General features: G+C 49.4%; 2 protein-coding genes across 3 annotated transcripts; one reads left to right on the top strand and one right to left on the bottom strand.

Moving 5' to 3' along the window:
• The first annotated feature begins 9119 nt into the window (after nucleotides 1–9119).
• SMIM33 (small integral membrane protein 33) lies at nucleotides 9120–12476 on the top strand. The gene is made up of 3 exons (XM_036013785.1): nucleotides 9120–9126; nucleotides 9817–9853; nucleotides 11253–12476. The coding sequence occupies exons 2-3, from the start codon at nucleotides 9845–9847 to the stop codon at nucleotides 11640–11642; spliced, it is 399 nt and encodes a 132-aa protein (XP_035869678.1). The 5' UTR covers nucleotides 9120–9126; nucleotides 9817–9844; the 3' UTR covers nucleotides 11643–12476.
• Nucleotides 12477–13960: 1484 nt separating this feature from the next.
• STING1 (stimulator of interferon response cGAMP interactor 1) lies at nucleotides 13961–19300 on the bottom strand. Of its 2 annotated transcripts, none has more exons than XM_028528323.2 (7): nucleotides 18726–19300; nucleotides 18002–18228; nucleotides 17689–17872; nucleotides 17324–17432; nucleotides 16147–16385; nucleotides 15224–15410; nucleotides 13961–14650 (listed from the first exon to the last, which is right to left on the bottom strand). In XM_028528323.2, the coding sequence occupies exons 2-7, from the start codon at nucleotides 18226–18228 to the stop codon at nucleotides 14457–14459; spliced, it is 1140 nt and encodes a 379-aa protein (XP_028384124.1). In that variant the 5' UTR covers nucleotides 18726–19300; the 3' UTR covers nucleotides 13961–14456. The 2 variants fall into 2 exon arrangements, with proteins under 2 accessions (XP_028384124.1, XP_035869677.1); XM_036013784.1 differs by having other exon boundaries at nucleotides 18002–18063; nucleotides 18726–19293.
• Between the last annotated feature and the right edge of the window lie 1318 nt (nucleotides 19301–20618).

A 20618-nucleotide genomic window follows, 5' to 3' on the forward strand; every position in this document is an offset into this window, starting at 1 on the left:
CCTGTCCATTTGCTTGGAAGATTTGTTTCCAGCCCTTCACTTTCAGCCCTTCACTTTCAGCCTGTGTAGATCTTTTATCCTGAGGTGGGTCTCTTGTAGACAGCAAGATGAAGCAAGAAGACAGCATAAGAAAAAATGTGGGTCATTTTTTCTTATCCAATCAGCTATTCTATGTCTTTTGATTGGAGCATTTAATCCATTTACGTTTAAGGTTATTATTGATAGGTACTTATTCATTGTCTTTTATGTACGTGTGTTCCTCTCTCTCTCTCTCTCTCTCTTTCTTCTCTCCTCCTTAAAGCAGTCCTTTTAGAATCTCTTGCAGAGCTGGTTTGGTCGAGGTGTATTCTTTTAGACTTCTTTGGTCTGGGAAGCTTCTTATTTGGCCTTCTATCTTGATCGAGAGCCTTGCTGGATATAGTAGCCTTGGTTGCAGCCCTCTGGTTCTCATTACCTGGAGTATTTCTTGCCATTCTCTTCTGGCTTGAAGTGTTTCCATTGAGAAGTCAGCTGTTAGCCTTATTGGGGCTCCCTTGTATGTTACTTCCTTTTTCTCCCTTGCTGCCTTTAAGATTCTCTCTTTGTCTTGAAATTTTATCATTTTAATTATGATGTGCCTTGGGGTGGGTCTCTTTGGGTTCCCTTTGATTGGGTCTCTCTGTGTTTCCTGGATTTGTGTGACTTTTTCTCTCATCAAATTAGGGAAGTTCTCCTTCATTACTTGTTCAACTAGGTTTTCGATCCCTTGCTTTTCTTCTTCTCCTTCTGGTATCCCTATTATACAGATATTATTACGTTTCATATTGTCTTGCATTTCTCTTAATCCCTCTTCATTCTTTCTGAGCCTCTTTTCCTTTTCTTGCTCTTTTTGGATGTTGTTTTCTACTTTGTCCTCGAGCTCGCTAATCCGATCTTCTGCTTCATCAAGCCTGCTTTTCATTCCTTCTACTGTATTCTTCAGTTCAGAAATTGTATTCTTCATTTCCTCTTGACCTTTGTTGAGAGTTTCTATTTCCTTTTTCATGTTTATATAGTTTGCAGTGAGATTGATGTAGTTTCCCTCTAATTTCTGAAAGCTCATTGTGAGTTCATTGAACTTCCTAGTAATCATTGTTTTGAACTCACTATCTGATAGTTGAGTTGCCTCTATTTCATTTAGCATTTTTCCTGAGGGTTCCTCCTTTCCCTTCAATTGGGGGTTGTTTCTTTGTTTTCTCATTGTTTGTGGGTTTCTCTTTTTTTCTTCTTCTTTGTTAATTTGATCTGTTCTAATTCCCTTTAATTATGGTGTGAACTTCTGTGGTAGAATATTTGTGAGATTCAGTGGTGCAATCTCCTTCGTGTATCCTGGTGCTCACAGCTTCCCCCTATTCTTTTTCGTGATCAGTTGGAGGAGTAAGGCAAAATGGTTTAAAACAGCAAGACAGTATACTATGATATTTACTTTAGCAGCCAGTAGAGAAGAGATGGGTTATCCTTTGACTCCTTATAGTGTTAACTGTGATCCTCCACCCCACTATCCATGTTTTAGAAAGGATGGAAAAAAGGTAAGACTCTTATTGGGGACGAGAGGATTGTTAATTGGATCTAGAAAGCTGTGAGGCTGTGGGAGGTCAGATTCTGAGGTCGGGTTGGAATAAAGATTAGTAAATAGGAGTAGTGTGTAAAAGAATAGAGACAACCCCCATAATAGTATAGTTCAGAAAATTGCAAAGTGGGCTGAGATCAGGTAGGGGTATTGAGAAGCAATTACAATTGTATAGACTAGGTCTTACTAGTAGTAATAGTAAAGTGACAGTCTTGTGGCAGAATCGATGAGATCTAGATAACAAGAATAAAGAGTATAGAACCTTGAGAGGTGTATTAAAGGAACACAGATGAAGGATAGTAACTTATTAACACCTTGTGACTGAGCTACCAGGGGGAACCTATCAAATGACAGTATAACCAGCCAAGCAAAGAAAATTATACAGAAAGAAAAAGAATACCAAAATATTATTAAAATTAAAAATGTCAGAAGAGTGAGAAAAAGATAATACAAATTTACAGTAACTTACAAGATGAAAAAAAAAGGAAAGAAAAGCAGAAGATGTAGTGCAGGAGAGATAAATTTGGAGTGGAAAGAATAATATTAGGATGAATGGAAGAGAAACATAAGGGATTGCAAGATAAAAATAATAAGAATTGAAAAATAAAATGTCACATAAAACACAAGATAAAATCAATCAACCAACAACAGCCAGAGAAACCAAACAAAACGAAACAAAACCAAAAACAAACAAAAACAAAAACAAAAAAAAGGGGGGAAAAAAACCTCTTGTTGGTTTCTAACTGGCCAGACCAGTTTTTCTGATCTTGCTGGCTTCAGCTGGCTGAGGGACCTTTGAAATGCTTCTCTCTCTCCTAGCCAGACCTCAGCTGGTCTGTCAGGTAGCCTAGGCGCTCCCAAACACACTGGCTCTTTGGATCTCACTTCCACATTCTTCCAGACTCCGGGGTCCTGCAGGTTTCCAGCTCTATGATCTCAGGAGGCACCCACGACGTTTTGGGATTCACTGCGCCCTCCCTGGGGATCGTAAAAGGGCGCGCCCCTCCCCCAAACTTTTGAGGTTCGGGGTCTAGGATTGCCCTAAGCCCCTCGCCCGACCCTTCCGGGATCAAAGCGCGCGAGAGTCAGTCGTCCTGATGGGGCTCGCGCCAAGCCGTTTCCAGCTCCGTGTTCCCCACCAAACCGCACTCCGACCGGGTGTGGGCGCCTTTCCCTGCTCCCCCAGTCAGGCTGGCTGGAAATCTCTGAGCCACTACTGTAGGAACGCACCAAGTGCCACGTCCCTCCCGGGATTGCAGCAAGCGATTCAGGCCCCCGCTATGGGGTGTGAGCCGAGCTCCGCCCGGCTCTGTACTCTCCACCGATCTGCACTTCCACCGGGCTAGGGGAGCAGGCACCCTTCCAGGCTGCCCCTGGTCCTGTTGGCTAGAGGCTCTCACTCCTCCCAGGTCTCTGGGCGGGTGTTCATAGTCCATGGGCGATTTTTTCTGAGTCCAACTGGCCAATCTGTTCCTTTTAGCAACACGTTCTCCCCTGGAGTTGCTCACCGCCCCCCGCCCCCGTATTTGGGGGAGGGAGCAGCAACTTCCCTCTCCCAGGAGCCCTGGGGCAGAACCCGGAGCGCCCGGCGGTCCTGGGGTTTGCACACCCCTAGACCCTGCGCTGATCCCTGGGCCCCTTTTGTCGTGTAGCCGTCTCCTTACCGTCTGGTTTTCTGGCGAGTGCAATAATTTTTGATGTCCTGCTTTCAAAAATGATTCGGTAACCTGGCCCACTTGCTCTCTTTCTCCACCGATCTGTGAGTTTCCCCCCTCTTCTCAGAAGCCGAGAAAAACGCTGCCTAGAGTAAAGCCGCCATCTTCCCTCCCCCTCATTCCAGTTTTGACAGTTGTCCCAAGAATGTTCTTTAGAGTAAAGCGGTCTGGTCTAGTCCTGACCAGTGTGGCTCGGGTGGCTCTCGTCCCCCCTCAAAGCAAAAGGCTACTGGTAGGATTCCCAGTCGAGGCACTTGCCTAGGTTGTGGGTTCGGTCCCTGATTGGGGTAAAATCGATATTTCTACCTCTCATCAATTTTCTCTCCCTGTTTTTCTCCTCTCTAAATAGACAATTAATAAATAGATATATATTTTTAAAAGGTTCCAGTCCAGAATCACTCATCGTACACCTCTTTTGTCTCCTTCAATCTGGAACAATTCTTCAGTTGTTCCATGATTTTCATGACCTTGACATTTTTAAAGGTTACAATCCAGCTGTGTTGCAGAGTTTCCCTCACTTGGGTTCATCAGGTCATGCATCTTTGGCAAGAATGTCACAGAAGCAGTGCTGTGTTCCTCTCTTTGCATCCTATCAATTGGTGCACGGTTTTTGATCTGTTCCATGGATGGTCACTTGACCACTTGCTTAAGGTGGTGTCTGCTACTGTCTTAGTTTCCTGTGGCCATGTACCAATGACCATAAACTGGGAACTTAAAACAACAGAAATGTACTCTCTCACAGTTCTGGAGGCCAGAAGTCAAAATGAAGGTATTGACAGAGCCACACCCACTCTGAAGATGGAGGGAAGAATCCATTCCTGGCCTCTTCCAGCTTCTGGTGGCTGTTGGCCATGCCTTGGCATTCCTTGGTTTGTAGCTGCATTGCTTTGGTCTCTGTCTCTGTCTCTGTCTTCACATCGCTTTCTCCTTTGTGTTTCTCTCCAAGGACCGTGGTCCTTGAATCTAGTGCCCTTCTAGATAATCCAGGGTGACTTGCTCATCCCAAGATCCTTAACTTAGTTACATTTGCAAAGGCTCTTTTTCTAAGTAAGGTAATATTCACATATTCTCAGGATTAAGATACGGACATATCTTTTTGGAAACTACCATTTGGCCGCTATAGCCAGTTTTCTCCACCTCAAAGTTACTCTTTTCCCTTTGTAATTAATAAGTATTTTGTGGGGAGATACTTTGAAACTATGTGAATATTACATATTATAAGCATTTATTATTTTGATACTCAAATTGTCCCCATTTTGGCCACTGGGGACCCCTTCAGGCTGACTTCCATGTCCTTTCAACCTGTGTCCATCATTCTTTGAACACTTCCTTACTTTCTGGCATAGCAAGATATGCAGCTTCATCTCCTGCTTTACCAGCCCCAGCCCTGAAATCAGCTCTTTCTCCAAGGGGCCCTACTTCCTTTTAATGAAAATAATATTCAGAAGCTGAGACATCACGCCTGCCTGCACACTGAAGGGTCGCCAGTTCCATTCCCCGTCAGGGTGCATACCTGGGCCGCAGGACAGGTGCCCAATAGGGGGTGCTCAAGAGGCAACCACGCTGATGTTTTTCTCCCTGTCTTTCTCCCTCCTTTCCCCTCTCTAAAACTAAATGAATAAAATCTTAAAAAAAGAAAGTGAGACATCATAGATACAGAGAACAAACTGATGGTTGCTGAATGGGAGGGGATGGGATGAGGGGCTAGGTGAAAAGGTAAAGTGATTAAGAAGTACAAGTGGGTAGTTACAGAATAGTCATGAGGATGTAAAGTACAGCATAGGAAATATAATCATTAATATTGTAATAACTATGCATAGTGCTAGGTGGGCACTAGACTTATTGGGAGGGATCACTTTGTAAATTATATAAATGACAACCACTATGCTATACACCTAAAACTAGTATAAAGTAATATTGACTGTCAACTGTAATTGAAAGAAAGAAAACACCTGAGATCTAGGTGGTGGGTGTGCCCACTGCTGTGAGGGGGTGGCTTCTCCAAGGCCCTTCTCTGAAACTTGGCTCCCATTATCCTCGTTTGATCACTCCCTCTGTAACCTAGCTCCCACCTCCACCGCTGTCCTTGTCTCACGGATGCCTTCCACGCTCCACCCAGGCTCCTACCCTCCACCCCGGGCCATTCCCCCACCTTTCCTACTCCTTGTGGGCTTGGAACCCCTGCTCTGGGCCACTGTGACTTCCCCGACCCCCACTCCCATTGATAACCTTGTTCTGCCTGACCTTTAGGACTGAATTATTCCAGAAGGGAGAGGAAGAGGAAGAAGAAACCTCTCCTTATTCTCAAACTATATGCATTTTCTGCTGGCTCACAGTTTTCATAGTGATTATCTTTAATGGCAACTTATGTAATATTCTGTAGTCTATCTAATCATCTTTCTGCTTTTGAACATTTAAGCTGATTCCATTTTTCCCTTTTATGACTGATTCTGGCATGAACAGCTATAGTACTCACACTGTTTTTTCAGTCATTCTTAGAATGATTTTTATTTGTGGTTTTTAAAAAAGATTTTATTTGTTTGTTTGTTTTTAGAGAGAGGGGAAAGAAGAAGAAAGGGAGAAAAACATAGATGTGAGAGACAAGCATCCACTGGTCGCTTCCCATACATGCCCCAATCAGGACCGAACCCACAACCCAGGCACGAGCCCTGATAGGGAACTGAACTGGCAACCTTTTGCTTTGCAGGATGACCCCAACTAACTGATCCATACTGGTCAGGGCTCATGATGTGTGTGTAACAGCTTTATTGAGATATCACTCACATACTGCTTGCTATAGGCTGAAAGTTCGTGTCTCCTGAAAATTCATATATTGAAATCCTAACTCCAGTGGTGATGGTATTAGGCCATGGAACCTTTGGGAGGTGATTAGGTCATGAAGACAGAGCCCTTATGATGGAGATGAGTGTCCTTATAAAAGAGGCCCAGAGAGCTGGCCTGCCTGTTCTGCCATGTGAGGATGCAGCAAGAAGGCACTATCTGGGAACCAGGAAGTGGGTTCTTATCAAGAGACCAGATCTGTTTGTGGCTTGATCTTGGATTTCCCAGCCTACAGAACTGTGAGGAAAAAAATCTCTGTTGTTTATAAACCACCCAGTTTGTGATATTTTGGTATAGCAACCTGAGCAGACTAAGACACATAGTATGCAATTTATTGGTTAAAAGTGTACAATTCAGTGGCTTTTAGTATATTCAGACTTGTATAACCATTCCCACAAATAACTTTAGAACATTTTTATTACCCCACAAAGATACCCCATTCCCCTTATAGAGCTATAGCTTGTAATAAGAAGGCTGGAAGTAGGATGTGGCTGAAATGGGCAGCCCTGACTCTTGGCTTACTCTGGTGACCCAGAGCTTAAGATGAGCTCTGGAAGTCAGCCAGCTCTCAATGGCTCTCTGTCATGGCAACCTATAGGGAATGATCATGTGGCAGTGGCGAATGCAACCCAGCTCCTGATTCAGAAAGCCGGCAGGAGCAAGGAGGCACACAGGACCCAGGTCCACATCGGTTTTCCTGTGGGGAACCAGGCCTGCACTCTACCTAGGCTGCCTTGAGGCTTGCTTTTGCTAAAACTTCCTCACCCTGAATTGAAGCAGAAAATGTTTACTGCATATCTTTAAAGTAACTTCCTAAAATCTGTGCTAAACCTCCCAAGGATGGAGTGTAACCAGTTCAACCACTTTTCCCCTTGCATTAGCAACATCCTTTCCTTTGTTATCTGTAAAAGGTAACCACTTAAAGTGAACCTGTGCATAGTAAATGAGGACCATCCTTGATGTAATGTGCCCAGAAAAGCAATAAAAGCCTGTCCAGGCAAGGGTCGGGGCCCTCTTTCACTTAGAGAATGGGATGCCATCCCTTTTTCTCCACAGGACTTCTGCAGTCTGTGTGAATTTGCTTGTCACATCCATAACACATAGACCCCGCTGGTCGGAGTCCACATCAGCAACCTCTCATTGGCCTGCTGAGGATGTTCCCACAGTCCTTCTCCAGGTTCCTTTGCAGAAACCTAACCTTGGCTGCCCTCAGTGGGGACAGAATGAGGGAAGAAGGACTGCTCTTTGTTTTACTTAGGCCAAAGGGCCACTTCCACCTCCCATGGGGAGTTGGAAAACAGATGTGACCCCACTATACAGAACTGAGTCGGGGAACTCCAGCCCAGAGGGGTGATGGTAGGGAGGGCCCCAGAGTCCTCTTATCTTTGGTCCCAGGGCTCACGCCTTGAAAGACATGACTTTTCTTCTGTAAAACAAGAACAGATTCTTAGTCATTTCAGCCCCATGAAAACATCTAAGAGGCTCCCTGAGAGCAAAAGCCAAAAAGAAACAGAGGGAGCAAGTCAGTGAACACTTGTCATGGCTCAGAAGTGCCTCCCACAGGTGAAGGGTGCTCCTTGCCAGCCTCCAGTACTAAGGACAGGACAAGGGTGGGAGGTTAGTCAAGGTTCTGCTTCTATTCAGCAAGCTCTTATCCAGCACCTGTGTAGGGTACCAGTTACTGTGATGGACTCCGGGACCCAGACAGGAATGCCCTGATGGGGTTCACAGACTGGGAAGAAAAATGAGCCCCCACACACCTGTACCATAAGACAAATGTCAGGAGCAAGTTAAGAAACATACTGCTACAGGGTTTAAGGAAAAGAGAAATCTACTTCAGTATACATTCCGGAGGAGGTGACATTTGAACTAAGCCATTAAAGGGGGTTAGTGTTTGGATGGTGGGACTCGGGGAAGGGTGAGCATGGAGATGGGGAAGAGAGAGAAGGCTGGGACAATAATCTGGTCCTTGAAGTGCCACCCCTTACTCTTCCTGAAGCCCTTTAGGAGATAATCCAGGATTGATGAGGGAGGGGAAGAAAAAAATCAGTCATCAGAAGGATCAGAAATTGGGTTTTGGACTCAAAGGCAGGAGCCCCCGTGGTGGTGGTGCCTGCGAGAGCAATGGGACATGTGCATTGAGGAGGCAGGGGCAGAGGGCAAGTGGCTGGAGCTCTGCACTGTGGTAGGATCCAGATTCCCTCTGGCTGATGTCTAAGGGGTCTAAGGTGGGAGGTAGAGAATGACTGCAGCTTCTGATTGCATCAGGAGTGCAGTCCCCCCGGGATTGCAACTAGGGGCGAGCCTCCTAGTTGGGTTCAATGCCAGCCAGCTGCTGGTCTCACTCACTTTGCAGGTGGGGGTCAACAGCCCAGTGACCTAGGCTTAAGTGAGTTTGGAGGTCTGAGTGGGGCTCCTGAATATCAGGGTGTGAGCAGCTTGGCTGAGAGCTAGGGAATCAGGGTCAAGCCACTGGGGAGGGAAGTTGCTGGCAGCCTCTTGGTCCCCACGCTGGAATGAGAGGGAGGTGATGCATGCACAACAAGGGACAGCATGAGGGATGGCTGGTCCCAGGGAGTTAACTGGGACAAAATATTACCCTTTGTAAACTGTCTCCAGAGGGAGGAGAGCCCAGTGAGCACTTCTTGTGACTTAGACATGTTAAATCGCACACTTTCTCAAATGAAGTCGCTGCATTCAGACAAATGCAGAGACGTACAGAATTCATATTCATAAAAACCAAAGAAGAAAACAACCCAAAGAGAAAAGAATGCCTTGCATGGGAATGATAAACATCAAATTCAACAAGATGGTTATCCCTGGGGTGAGAAGGAGGGGGGTTCTATTTTATTTGTAACATTTTGGTTCTTAAAAAAATTTATTTTCTCACCCTTGCTTGTGTGGCTCAGGAGATTGAGTGCCCACCTGCAGATCAAAAGCTCAATGGTTTGGAACTGGCCGGGGTACATGCCTGTCTTGCGGGTTGGATCCCCAGTTGGGGGCGTACGAGAGGCAGTCAACTGATGTTTCTCTCCCTCTCTTCCTCCTTTCCCCTCTTTCCAAAAATAAATAAATAAAATATTTAAAATTTTTTCTTAATTTTTTATTGTACATTTTCCATTACCATTTCTCTCCCTTATATCCTCTTCCATCTCCACCTACCCTCCTGTCCTCCAAAAGTGTTGAAATAAATGACAAACTATTGAGACAGACAGAGCTGGTGGTTGGGCCAGACAGATTTACTATATTATAGTCTATGATTTTCTGGTGTGTTTGAGATATTGCTAAAAAAAAAAAAATCTAAGGGTAGTACTTCAGGAAATCGGTTGCGGTGGGGACTCAGTACGTCCTGGTGGGTGGCGGGGCTGGGTAGGAAATATGAATGGCCAAGTGTCTGGGATCAGGTAGAGGAGGGATGGGCAGGCAGACCCACCCAGGCTCCTGAAGCTGGCAGGGGGCATGAAAGGAGGTGCCAAGGAGTAAGATCAAGGTATCGTCAGAGTTAAAGGCTGCTGTCAGTATTGTCCCTACGTTCAAGGAAGTGAAAGCGCGGGAGAGCACCGAGGGTGTGTGTGTAGAGGGTGTGTGCTCCGTGAGCCCTATGGGACGTGGCAGCTCCGGGTAGGGGCCGAGCTGGGACGGCAGGCTCTCCTTTGACCAGCTGGCCACCAGTCTTGCGGGAATCTTGCGCTGGGGAACAATGCTCCAGGTAGACTCTCCCCTCACCCGCTCCTGCGAGGGTAGCCTGACTCCCTGAAGGGGCCCCTTGCCTTTCACCAGCCTGTGCTTCCTTTTCCCCCTGCACATCCGGGGGAGCTGCTTACCCAGCTGCTGCCTGGGAGCCGTGGCCTGAGCCCCAGAGAGCCTCAGACTTTCAAGGGAGGTGGGGGTGGGATATTGGGCTTTCCATATTCACAGGGACACGTGTTGGGGGATGGGATGGGGTGGACAGTGTGACTGAGAGACTAAAGGGAGTGGGTTTGTTCTGGACAGCCTTTTCTGGACCCCAAATGCCTACCTGTCAGAAAAGCCAGGCTGAAGGCTCAGAGTTAAGGGAGGGGCTCCACCTCACAGTGCCTACTTGCGATGGTCCAACTGGGGACCATGAGGCTAGGTAGAAAAAAGTTTTTGAGACTGTGATGACCTTGCTGGCTCTGGGGTTTATTGTTTGGAGGTTCGCTATCTTCACGGCAACCCCCACAACCCCACACTTAGCAGGGTGGAGACAGGCAGAGGTAGGGGTCAGGACTTCCAGCTTTAGGCAAAACAACTCTGGGGCCCTGATGGAGGTAGATAGAGGCTGCCATGGCATCTCCTCAGTCTGTCCTGGGCAGAGCCAGGAACCCACACTGGGCACCCCCACCCCTCTAAGCCTAGACTCTGATCCTGAGACCTGAGAGGGTATTATGAAAGAGATATTCCCCTTGACAAGTTTCTGGGGTTCCTATTTCTCCTTCCTCTTTCCCTTCCCCCAGGTCACTCCTTCCCTATCCCCCCTTCTATGTGCATCATGAGAACCTAAGATGCTGGACACAGTGACTCCCTTTTCCCAGGACTCTAAGAAGCGTTGCTCACTGCCCACTGCCCAGGACATGGGATAGCAGCCCATAGTGTGCTGAGATTCCTGACCTAGGACACAGGGTCTGTTTAGGCATTTTGATGGAGACCTGGGCAGGAAGGGCCGTGGGAGGGAACCTGCAGGACCAAACTCTGTAACCAAGCCCCTCTCTTTGTCCCTTTCCAAACAACTTTATCTCCCTCTCTGTTTCTTTTTCTCTGTCTCTCTGTGTCTGTTTTCATTGCTTTCTGTTCATTTCTTCTTCTTTCTCTTTTTCTCTTTGTGTCTTTCTTTCTCCCCATATCCCCCTCTGTCTTTTTTATTCTTCTGTTGCTATGTTTGTATTCACCTCTATGTTTCAGTCTCTCTATTCTGTCTCGCTCTCTCCATGTCTTTACTCTCTCTCTTTGCTTCTGTTCTTCTCACTCTCCCCCTGAAGCTCTCTGTCTCTCCCTTTCAGTTCCCTTTGGGGGTCTGTTTCTGTCTACTTCAGTCTTTTTCTGTGTGTACTTGCCCATGTCACCGTCTCTCTCTGCCACTCCCCTCCCAGGCTGACCACTCTTCCTGGCCTCCTCCAGCTGTGAACGGCTCAGCAGGGCAGGAGCCCCAGAGGCAGCTCCCAGAGGTGCTGAGTGGGGCCTGGGAACCACCTCCAGAGGATGGACTGCCTCTGCTCACCGTCATCACCGCTATGTTTGTCCTGCTGGCAGTCTGTATCGTGGTGGCAGTCCACTTTGGGCCAAGTCTACACCAGGGCCGTGCCAATCTCCCCACAGAACCACCAGCCCCAAAGCCAAAGGATGGCGTCTACCTTACCCACTGGCGAGTGCTGGGCCCTGAGGACAGACATGAAGACACCCAGGAGGGCCCTTCTGTCTCTAGCTCCTGCCTTGTGCCAGGTGGACCTAGGCTCAGCACTGATGAAATCACATATCTGTAGGAGGGCGACTTTGGAAAGCTGGTGTGACCTGACTCAGAACAAGAAACTGAAGAGAACTAGGGCAAAAGCAAACTGGGGCCTGGGCGTCAGTCAGAGCTTCGGAAGGGCACATATAGACTAAGCTGGAGCTGCCCTCTCTGCAGAGTACAGAGAAAGCCTTGTGTGGACAGGAGAAAATAAAAGAAGCTTGAGAGCCCAGCCCAGACACATGCTGCTATGTCCAGTCCCCATGCCCAAGGCTGCCCTTACAGAGCTTCTTTCTCTTCTCCAGGGACCACCAGCCCCCTGAGCCTCCTTCTCCGAGTCCCCACCCCTCCTCCCATCCCTAATCTTCTTTCCTTTGGGTGTCAAGGTAAGTTCATCTTGGGAGATTCCACCACCCAGCCTACCTTTGTGCAGGGATGTCAGAGGCTCCCTGTCAAGGCCTGCTGCCCCAGTCCCCAGGTGCCCATGAGATCCAGCCAAGGAGTGCCAAGGCAAAGAACCCAGGGCTCTGCCTTCTCTGGGACTCAGGAGAGGAAGGAGAATCTGTTGCCCTTCACTAATGGGGGGACATCCTTTTGACTCTCAGGGCCCAGGACTTGCTAACAATTTTTAAGGCCCTTGCATAAGGCCCTTGCAAACCTCCAGGCACCAATTATAGCTCCCCAAATTGGCTTTGAATGGCCCCCAGTCTCTTGGGGCAAGACTCTGCCTTGCCTTCCCACAATGCGATGGGGGAAATTTGGGAGCTCTCGCTACCTTCTCCTCTCTGTGTGCATGGGACTGTTGGAACTAGCCTAGTATTTACCCCAGGACATTTCCCAAATCCTGGTGGGGAAACAGAAAGAAAAAGAAGAGGAACTTCATGGAGCTTGTTTGCAGGAAGAAAGGAGTGGGGAGAAGACCTACAGAAGGAGGGACATGGAGGTTGGGAAGAGGCTGGAGGCCAGGAAGGCAGAGCTGAGCCTCCCAGTGGCTTCCTGGAAAGGTACCTCTTTCCCTGACACCTCTGAGTTTCATTTATGTGCAGTTAAGAACATGCAGACAGACATTTATGGAGCCACCTCTGCGTGCTTTAACCTGGGGAATAACTGAAGGAATAACAAGTCAACCCTGGGGATTGCCCTCGGTGAGACCCCAGCACAGTCAGGGAGCCTGGGAAGTAACAGAAGGTAAAGAGGAACAGAGATGGGGATTATAATGTGTGCAGAGGACCAGCTTGCCACCTTTGAGCTGATGAGAGGCAGCTCTAAGGTTAATAGCTGCCCTTCCTGGAGGCCAGCTATGTGTTGGGTACTGGCTTCCTCCATGGGCCTGCAGATATTGTACCATTCACTCCTCATAACACCTTTGGGAAGAGGAGCCACTGTTATCCCCATCTTACAGTTGGGGATATTAAGACACCCAGGTGAATACGTGTACTAAGTGGTAGAGGAGGATTCAAACCTGGGGCCGCCAGACTCCACAGCCTGAGCACCATGTTGGGGGCCAGATGGGTGGAGAAAGTCATGTTGGGGAGGCCCTTGATCCTGCTCTGGTTTCTAGCTATAGGAGTGACTGGTGTGATGTGGGAGGGTCCTCAGGGCTTGGAGACACAATGGCTGGGACAGCTGGGGAGAGGAAGGGACTATTTCCCCTTCACTCTCTTGGCTGTGTCGTCCTTAGGGGCAGTTGGTTCCCTCTGGCCAATGTGTGTTTGTGTGTGGAGCCCTTCTCTACAGCATGCTGTACTCAGATGTGCATATTGAGCATTTGTGTCAAAAACAGAGGTGGGAGGGAAGGAAGGAACAAGTGCTGGGTGGAATGAATGGAACTGGTAGAAATGGGCTGCCTCCTCTCCCAGATGGGGGCAATTTTGCCACCAAAGTGTCACTGCAGTGGCTCAGTTCTAACAGCAATAGCATCCTTATGCCATAAGGCATGGCAGGTGTCTGGCTGTGCTGTCCCCCAGAGTACGTCCCACCTCTTCACACAAACCCTCTTCCCCTGTCCCTTTGTGGGCTCTCTCATCTGGGCATGTTTACTCAGTGCCCCCTGCTTCTTTGAGCAACCCCTTACCCATGCACGGCCATGTGCCCCCCACAGCATTGGTATGCTCCCTCAGGCAGCCCCTGGTCTCTCCCTGCTCCCCACCAAGTCTCCCATTGGAGACAAGGGCACTGAAAGGGCAGGTGGAGGGGAGGGTACTGCCCAACCCTCTGCCCTCAGCCTGCCTGTCCACATTGAACTGATACCCCCCCCCCCACTGCCCTACACTGGGATGAGGAGGGGTGTGAAGAAGCATGTCTGTGCAAGCCAATTTGGACACTGCAGATGATAAATGCCAATAGCTTGTATCAGTCAGAGTTCAGCCAAAGAAAGGTGGCACACTCAAATGTGTAATGTGGGGAGTGTTTAAAAAGGGGACCATTTAGAAAAGGCAGGAATAAGGGAACCAAAGGTGACAGTGAGTATGACACAACGCCCCTCGGTGGGGAGCCATACCTCTGCTGGGTCTGAAGGGCCAGGGGGAGGAAACAGTTCATGGGATCTAGAGAGACACAGGGTTCCTGGGCAAGTTTGATCAAGACATGCAGACAGTTCATAGTGACCTTGACACCACAGGGAGGGTGCCGAGGTAGGCAGGGCAGTGATTATGACCCCATTTCATAGATGAAGGCACTGAGACTCATCTTGCCCAAGGTCCTAGGACTCATCTTGAGATGTCGGGGCCTTCTTTGAGATGCCCCTGGGGGAGGAAATGGCTTTGCTGAGTATCTAGCCCCTAAAGAAAGCCCCCAATCCAGAGAGTCTTGGGGATTTCTGGGGGCTCAGACAAGCTGACCCTGGACCTCAGTAGACATCCGTGCGGAGCGGGAGAGGCTGATCTGTGCTACTGATGAGGAGCTCGGGCTCTTGGTACAGTGTGGAAGAGTCAGGCATCGCCGAGGTTCTTGCACTATCCACAATAACCTCCTCCTTTTCCTCCTGCTTCAGGTGCCTGAGAATCTCCTGTGACAGGGAGAAGCTGCTTCCCTCTGCAGATTCTGGAATGCAGGTGGGGAGTGGAGTGAGAACCTCACACATTCCCACTCCAACACACCCAGAGGACTTGCTAGGCAGATCCGTCAACTCTCCCTCCTCTCCTTCCTACTCTCCTTCCCCATCTAGCTCATGGAGGTTAGAGTTTCATGGATTCCTAGAGATGGAAGTGGTTTTAGAGATAGTGGAATTCTACCCTCTTGCTTTTAGAGATAATGCTTAGAGAAGGGCAGAGACCTGCCCGAGATCATGCAGCGAAGGAGTGTCCGAGCTGGGACTGCAGCACTTCTCAGTCTCAGTTCTTGGCCTGGGCTCTTTTGCTTCCTCTACTTCCCTAGATGAGGTGAGGAGCCCCTAGAGCCTACCTTTTCATGTTCTACCCAAGACCCATGGTCAAAGACCTTAGAGCAACCAAGCATCCCAACCTGGGGAGGTGGACTTCTCTGGGGGAGGAAGGGGCAGGGCTTGACTGCCTGACCACTTGGGAAGTCCTAGGGCGTGATGCTGTCATTATCTCCTTCTGACCCCTGGGAGACCCCTGACTCCTCCTGCCTTCTAGACTATCATCAGTCCCTTACCCTGATAGATGATGAAGCGACAGTTTTTCCGATACTCAGGGGCATCTTCCAGGATGTCCTCAAGTGTCTGGCAGAAGAGTTTGGCCTGCTCAAGCCGATCCTCCCGGCTAAAGGCAGCTCGGCTATCCTGGGACATGGCAAACAGGGTCTGCAAGGGGGTGGCATACTCCAGAACACAGGTGCCCACCTGGAGGAGGTGAGAGGAAAACCAGACTAAACCAGGGCAGGCAGACTCTGGACCCCAATACCCTCACAGGGACCCCACTCCCTCAGTCTGTAGAGATGGAGTCCTGGGAGGTGCCGCCCTGATGGGGTTATGCTGTCCAGTTGGACTTTGCCTCTGATACCCAACTCCAAAAATCAGGGTCAGGACTGGGCTAAATTTACCCTTCACAGATCCTCTTCCTAAGATCCCAGGGCAAGGCCCCCTGAGCTAGGCTGTCAACTGCTCTTGTTTGAAATCCAACCCGGGGGCCAGGCTCTGGGGTTCAATCCTGCTCTGGGTCTCCCCCTACCCCAAGTGAAATCCATCGGATGTTCTCACAGCCTTCATCTAGGGCAGCTTTATGGTAAAAAACATGGTATACTCAGGTTGAAGTTGTCCACTCTCTCCCTGGTTCTCTGAGCATCGCTTTCATCAACTGTAGAGTAGAGGTCGTAATAGTCCCTACCCCACAGAGTGATGGTAAGGATTTATGGCGTGGCTAGATGAAGCATCTAGAGTAGCATATGGCAAGCATAAGTGCTCAGTAAATGTTACTTATCCTCATTCGGTGCTGAATCTTGATCAGCCCTGGGACTCATTGGGTAAACTGAGGCTCAGAGAAGGGCTGTACATTTTTATCAGTGGTTGGCTAGAGCCCAGAGTTCTGGGAGCCTGGGTCTGAGCCTTCCCAGCAGGACCCACCTTCCTGCACACTCACCGGTCTCCCGTTCTCCAGAAGCTCATAGATGCTGTTGGTGTAAACCCGGCTCTTGATGCCGGCTCGGTCAGCTTTCTGCGGGGGCAGCTCATGCAGGAAGCGAATATTGGAGTCAACCACACTCAGGCTGTCAGGCACCCCACAGTCCAATGGGATGAGAATGTACAGCCGGTGGCTTGCTGTGCCTTGTAGCGTGTTGTTGTGGTGCTGATTATAACTGCGGATCCGGGCCGGAAGCTCTGAGGTAGAGAGGCCCATGAAGACATTCTCACAAACCCTGTCTCCCACCTGGGCCATTGGTCCCCTCCATGTGTAGGTTCAAGAAAAATGAGAGTCCAGTCCCCTCATATTGCCTAGGAGGCCAGGAGGAGCAGTACATCCAGGAACCCTCCCTTCCACCTACTCCCACCACCGCTTTCTCCCCCTGTCAGATTTCTGTCAGCCCCACTCCTTCCCCCCACAGATTCCAGAGCTCTGAGAGGCAGGCAGAGCCCTGCAAGGTGACATTGCCAGCACCCCCAGGTGCACAGAGTCAGACCTCCAGCACGAGCCATTTCCTAGCAGAAGCCCAGGTGTTCAGGGAAGGCAGCAACAAGATGTGGGAGAACCCCGGCTTGGGCGGGCAAGTGGGAAGAGCGAGACGCCGCACAGAGACTCGCAGTAGGGTGGTTCAGGGTCCAAGCTCTGCCCTCACCGTCTCCTCTCAGATCCTGTCTTCTCTCACTAAGCTGTGTGACTTTGGACAAGTCACTTTATCTCTCAGAACCAAAATTTTCCTATCTCTTAAGCAAGAATAATGATTATCCCCTTCGTCACAGGGGTGAATGAAAAGAGAAAATGCACATGAAGGGCACACAGCATGCAGTAAATAGGTATTGAAAGAATTCATGGGTGACCTTGGACAAGTCACTTGATATTCACCTGATACTCACAGACACAATAACAACGTTCTTCATGCCTACAGGATTGCTTTGGGAATCAAGTGATTTGTTAGATATGAAAATACTTTGAAAAATATACCAACTTCTGGAAATGACATGTCTTAATGTCTGTGTGTCTTTTTTTTTTTTAATCATTGTTCAAGTACAGTTTTCTCCCCCCTACTCCCATTCCAGCCCACCCACCCAAGTCTGTGTGTCTTGTAGATCTAGAAATGAGGACATAGAGGGTGGCCCACCTGGCAGAATCAGCTTCAGGTATCCGATGTAAAAGGACCACGCCAGCCCATGGGCTACGTTGAGCTTCCTTTGTTCACAGACTGCAGAGACCTCAGCTGGGGCCAGGCACTGTGGACAGCAGGGTGGGGGTCAGGGGGCCTCCATGAAGGACAACTAGGGCTCTCCTCCTCCAAGATTTCCCCACCTACTGCTGATTTTCTCCCTTCCCTGCCATTGCTGACCCCGCTGTTCCAGGGCATTATAGGTTTCACTCCAAGAACCAACCTCTAAATTAGTCCCACTCCCTGTACTGAGCTCAGAGCAGGTCACACTTCCTGCCACAGCTTCCACTTGGTCATGCCCCCCACGTCCCTCTGTGTCACACCTGGAGGTCCAGGAGGATGTTCACGGCCTCTGAGAGGCTCAGGAGCACAAGCATCCAAGTGAAGGGTGGGTCAGCTGGACTTGGGAGGGAGGCGATGAAATAGCAGGACAGCAGCAGCAGAGTCCCACAGCGGATGGGGCAGCCCATGCAGGCCCGCACAGCCTTCCAGTAGCTGCCCTGGTACCTAGAGGTGAGAGCCAAACCCCAGACTCCAACTCGGCTAGTGACATTCTAGGAGGGGCAGGGCTGGGGGTCAAGGGATTAAGACGTGCTGAGTGAGTGCCCAGTCACCACGGGCACTGTAGGGACTCACCTGGAGTGGATGTGGCGTAGTTCCTCAGCCAGATGGCACACTCTCTTGAGCAACAGTCCCAGCTGCACGGAGGCCAGGTGGAGTGTCAGCCACTGGAGAATGTGTTTTGGCTGCTCACCTAAGTGCCAAAGGGCTACCAGGCAGACACTCAGCAAAACAAGGGCTGCCTTCTTAGCCCTGGGACCTCTGGGCTGAGGGATGGATGGGTGCAAGCTGGAGTAGGCCATCTGTGGGTACCAAGGAATCCATGCTATGCTCCTGTCCCTCTCCTTTCATTCCACGACTGATATCCTGACTGGGCACCTCTCCCCAACTGTCCCTTTTCCTGAGGCCCAGCCATAACCAGGGGCTGCTCTTAGAGGCCCCCATGGGGGACAGGCTGGGGATATAGCATCCCAGAGCTCCAGTCCAGGAGAGATTTGTTGAAAACAGAACAGGTGGAGAAGTGGGTCCACACATATACTCCCCACCCAACCCCAGGAAGACCACAGGGCGGTGAAGAAAGAAGGCAGCTACCGTCCCAGGCCCAGACCTGTGAGGTGCCATCCACCTAGGGACCCTTTGGGGACCTGAGCTTCCCTCTCCCCAAAATCCACCCAGAAAGGCTCTTAGTCAGCAAAGTTGAAAACCACAGTTAAGGGAGTGGGGGCAGGGCAGCCAAAAGAGATATATATCTCCAGAGGTCTCAACCTTGGAGCTTCGGCTGGGCTGCTCCTGACCCTACCTCCTACCTCCAGATGGAAGCTTGTTTCTGGCAGTCAACAGGAAGAGAAGTCTCGATACAATGGCTCGCAGGGACTAAGGGCAGCCTCTCCAGGCGTAGGCTGAAAATGGAAAGTTAAAAACAAGTTGAAGCTTTCTCTACAACACTGCAGCCCTGGCATCTCAGACCACAGCTCAGAGTGCATTAGGGAGGAGGGTATTTCCTGGTCTCTAGGGACAGAGGAAGAGCCCTCCTCCCAAGGCCCTGATGAGTCATGCCGCAGTCCTGGGGGGTGTGGTTGGCAAAGCTTGTGCAGGCCCCCACTCCACGGCAGTTTGCTATCCCAAAGCCAAGTTTCATAAATTGCCTCACACGCTCCTGAACCACAACCTAACACCAGCTCCCCCTTAAGCTATGCACAAGTAAACACATTCTATCAATCCCCACACAGCACTCCACACACCCAGCCTAAGGCATCACATGCTGCACCATGCCGCCCTGCCTGATTATTTTTATTCTGATTTCCAGATGAGATTCTCTTTTTCTGAAGACTGTGATATCAGAAGGGAGGCGGGGAAAATGAGCAATTATTTCCTGTAAGACCAGCCTTTTGAGTAAAGAGCTTGGTAGGAGCAGAAAGCCAGCAGGGGAGTGTAGGATTTGGGCTCTTCACAGGAAGTGGTCACGCCTGTGACTTCTCAGAGAGAATCTGGTGGTTCCAGCCAAAAAGGAAGTTGCACGGATAATAATAATAATAAATTGTACCAAGTGTTGTGTATCTTATTCCATTTAATCAACTCAGCTACCCTGTCAGACAGTTATAATACTATCCCCATTTTACAGATGGGAAATCTGAGGGTCAGTGAGGTGAATTAACCTTACCACATTCCACAGATAGTAAATGAAGGAGCGGGGACTGGAAGTCAGGTGGGTTGCTCCAAAGGGCAGCTTGCTTTGTGCCTCGATTTTCTGGGAAAGGGCAGAAAGTGCCAGGATCCAGTTTCATGCTTACAGTTTCTGCTGGAGTAGGAAGTGCCTCTGGCCTCTTCCTGGCAGCCTGATGAGCTGATGTGGTTTGAGGGTGGCCAGGCCTGGAGAGTGGGATCGGGGTGCGACCCCCAGAGCAGCAGCAGTTCATTCCTGCCCAGGCCAGAGAGTCCTTGCTTTGACCCTCCCCCACATCACAATCAGACACAGGAAGACACAAGGAGGCTTCCTGAAAACTCTCTTGGTTTTGAAAATCATTTCGTAAGAATGGAAGTTATTCCCTCCATTTTCTCTCCCTTACAATTGGCTCACAGAGGGGCTCACTGAGGTGGACAAGGTCTCAGCTGTTTCACGGCCAAAGACAACGGAGGTTGCCTGAGAGAAGCCCCGCACAGAGCCCTGCTGGAGGGGCCCCAGGTCCAGCTGTGTCGAGCAGCCTCTAGCCCCCAGGATCCTGCCCTGCTTTCCAGCCCCAGTTCCCGTGGGCAGCTTGGCTGCTCCACGCTGGTTGTCATTTCCTCTGAAGCCTGATTTTTCTCCAAACCCTGTTCTTCCTTCCCTGGCAGAAGCTCCTTTACTTGATAGGCCAGGTTGGCACTCTGCTTCAGAAGTCTTAAAAACACACACATAATCGTGGACCTAGCAATCCATTTCTAGGAATCCTTTTTATTTTTCTCCTTACTATGGGATTTATTGGGGGATGGATATTGGTTAAGAAAATCATACAGGTTTCAAGTGCCCAATTCTATGACACATCATCTGTGCACTGTGCTGTGCGTCCACCACCACTGACCCCCCCATGACCTCCTCCCTCTCCCCTCACCCCCAGGAATCCTTCCTCAAGAAATAATCACCTTTAACCTGAAATCGATATAATTTTTAAAAGTTTTACTTTATTATTTATTTTACAGGAAGAGAGAGAAACAC

Source organism: Phyllostomus discolor, chromosome 13 (genome assembly GCF_004126475.2).
Source record: "Phyllostomus discolor isolate MPI-MPIP mPhyDis1 chromosome 13, mPhyDis1.pri.v3, whole genome shotgun sequence".
Classification (NCBI taxonomy): Eukaryota; Metazoa; Chordata; class Mammalia; order Chiroptera; family Phyllostomidae; genus Phyllostomus; species Phyllostomus discolor.

Excerpts from the sequence above, each read along its gene's own strand:
- STING1 (XM_028528323.2), bottom strand. The coding sequence starts at position 18,228 with ATGGCCTACTCCAGCTTGCACCCATCCATCCCTCAGCCCAGAGGTCCC. Across the intron at positions 16,386-17,323 it reads CCTGAAGCTGATTCTGCCAG|AGCTTCCGGCCCGGATCCGC; the intron begins GTGGGCCACCCT and ends TCTCTACCTCAG. Across the intron at positions 14,651-15,223 it reads TCGCTTCATCATCTATCAGG|AATCTGCAGAGGGAAGCAGC; the intron begins GTAAGGGACTGA and ends CCTGCATTCCAG.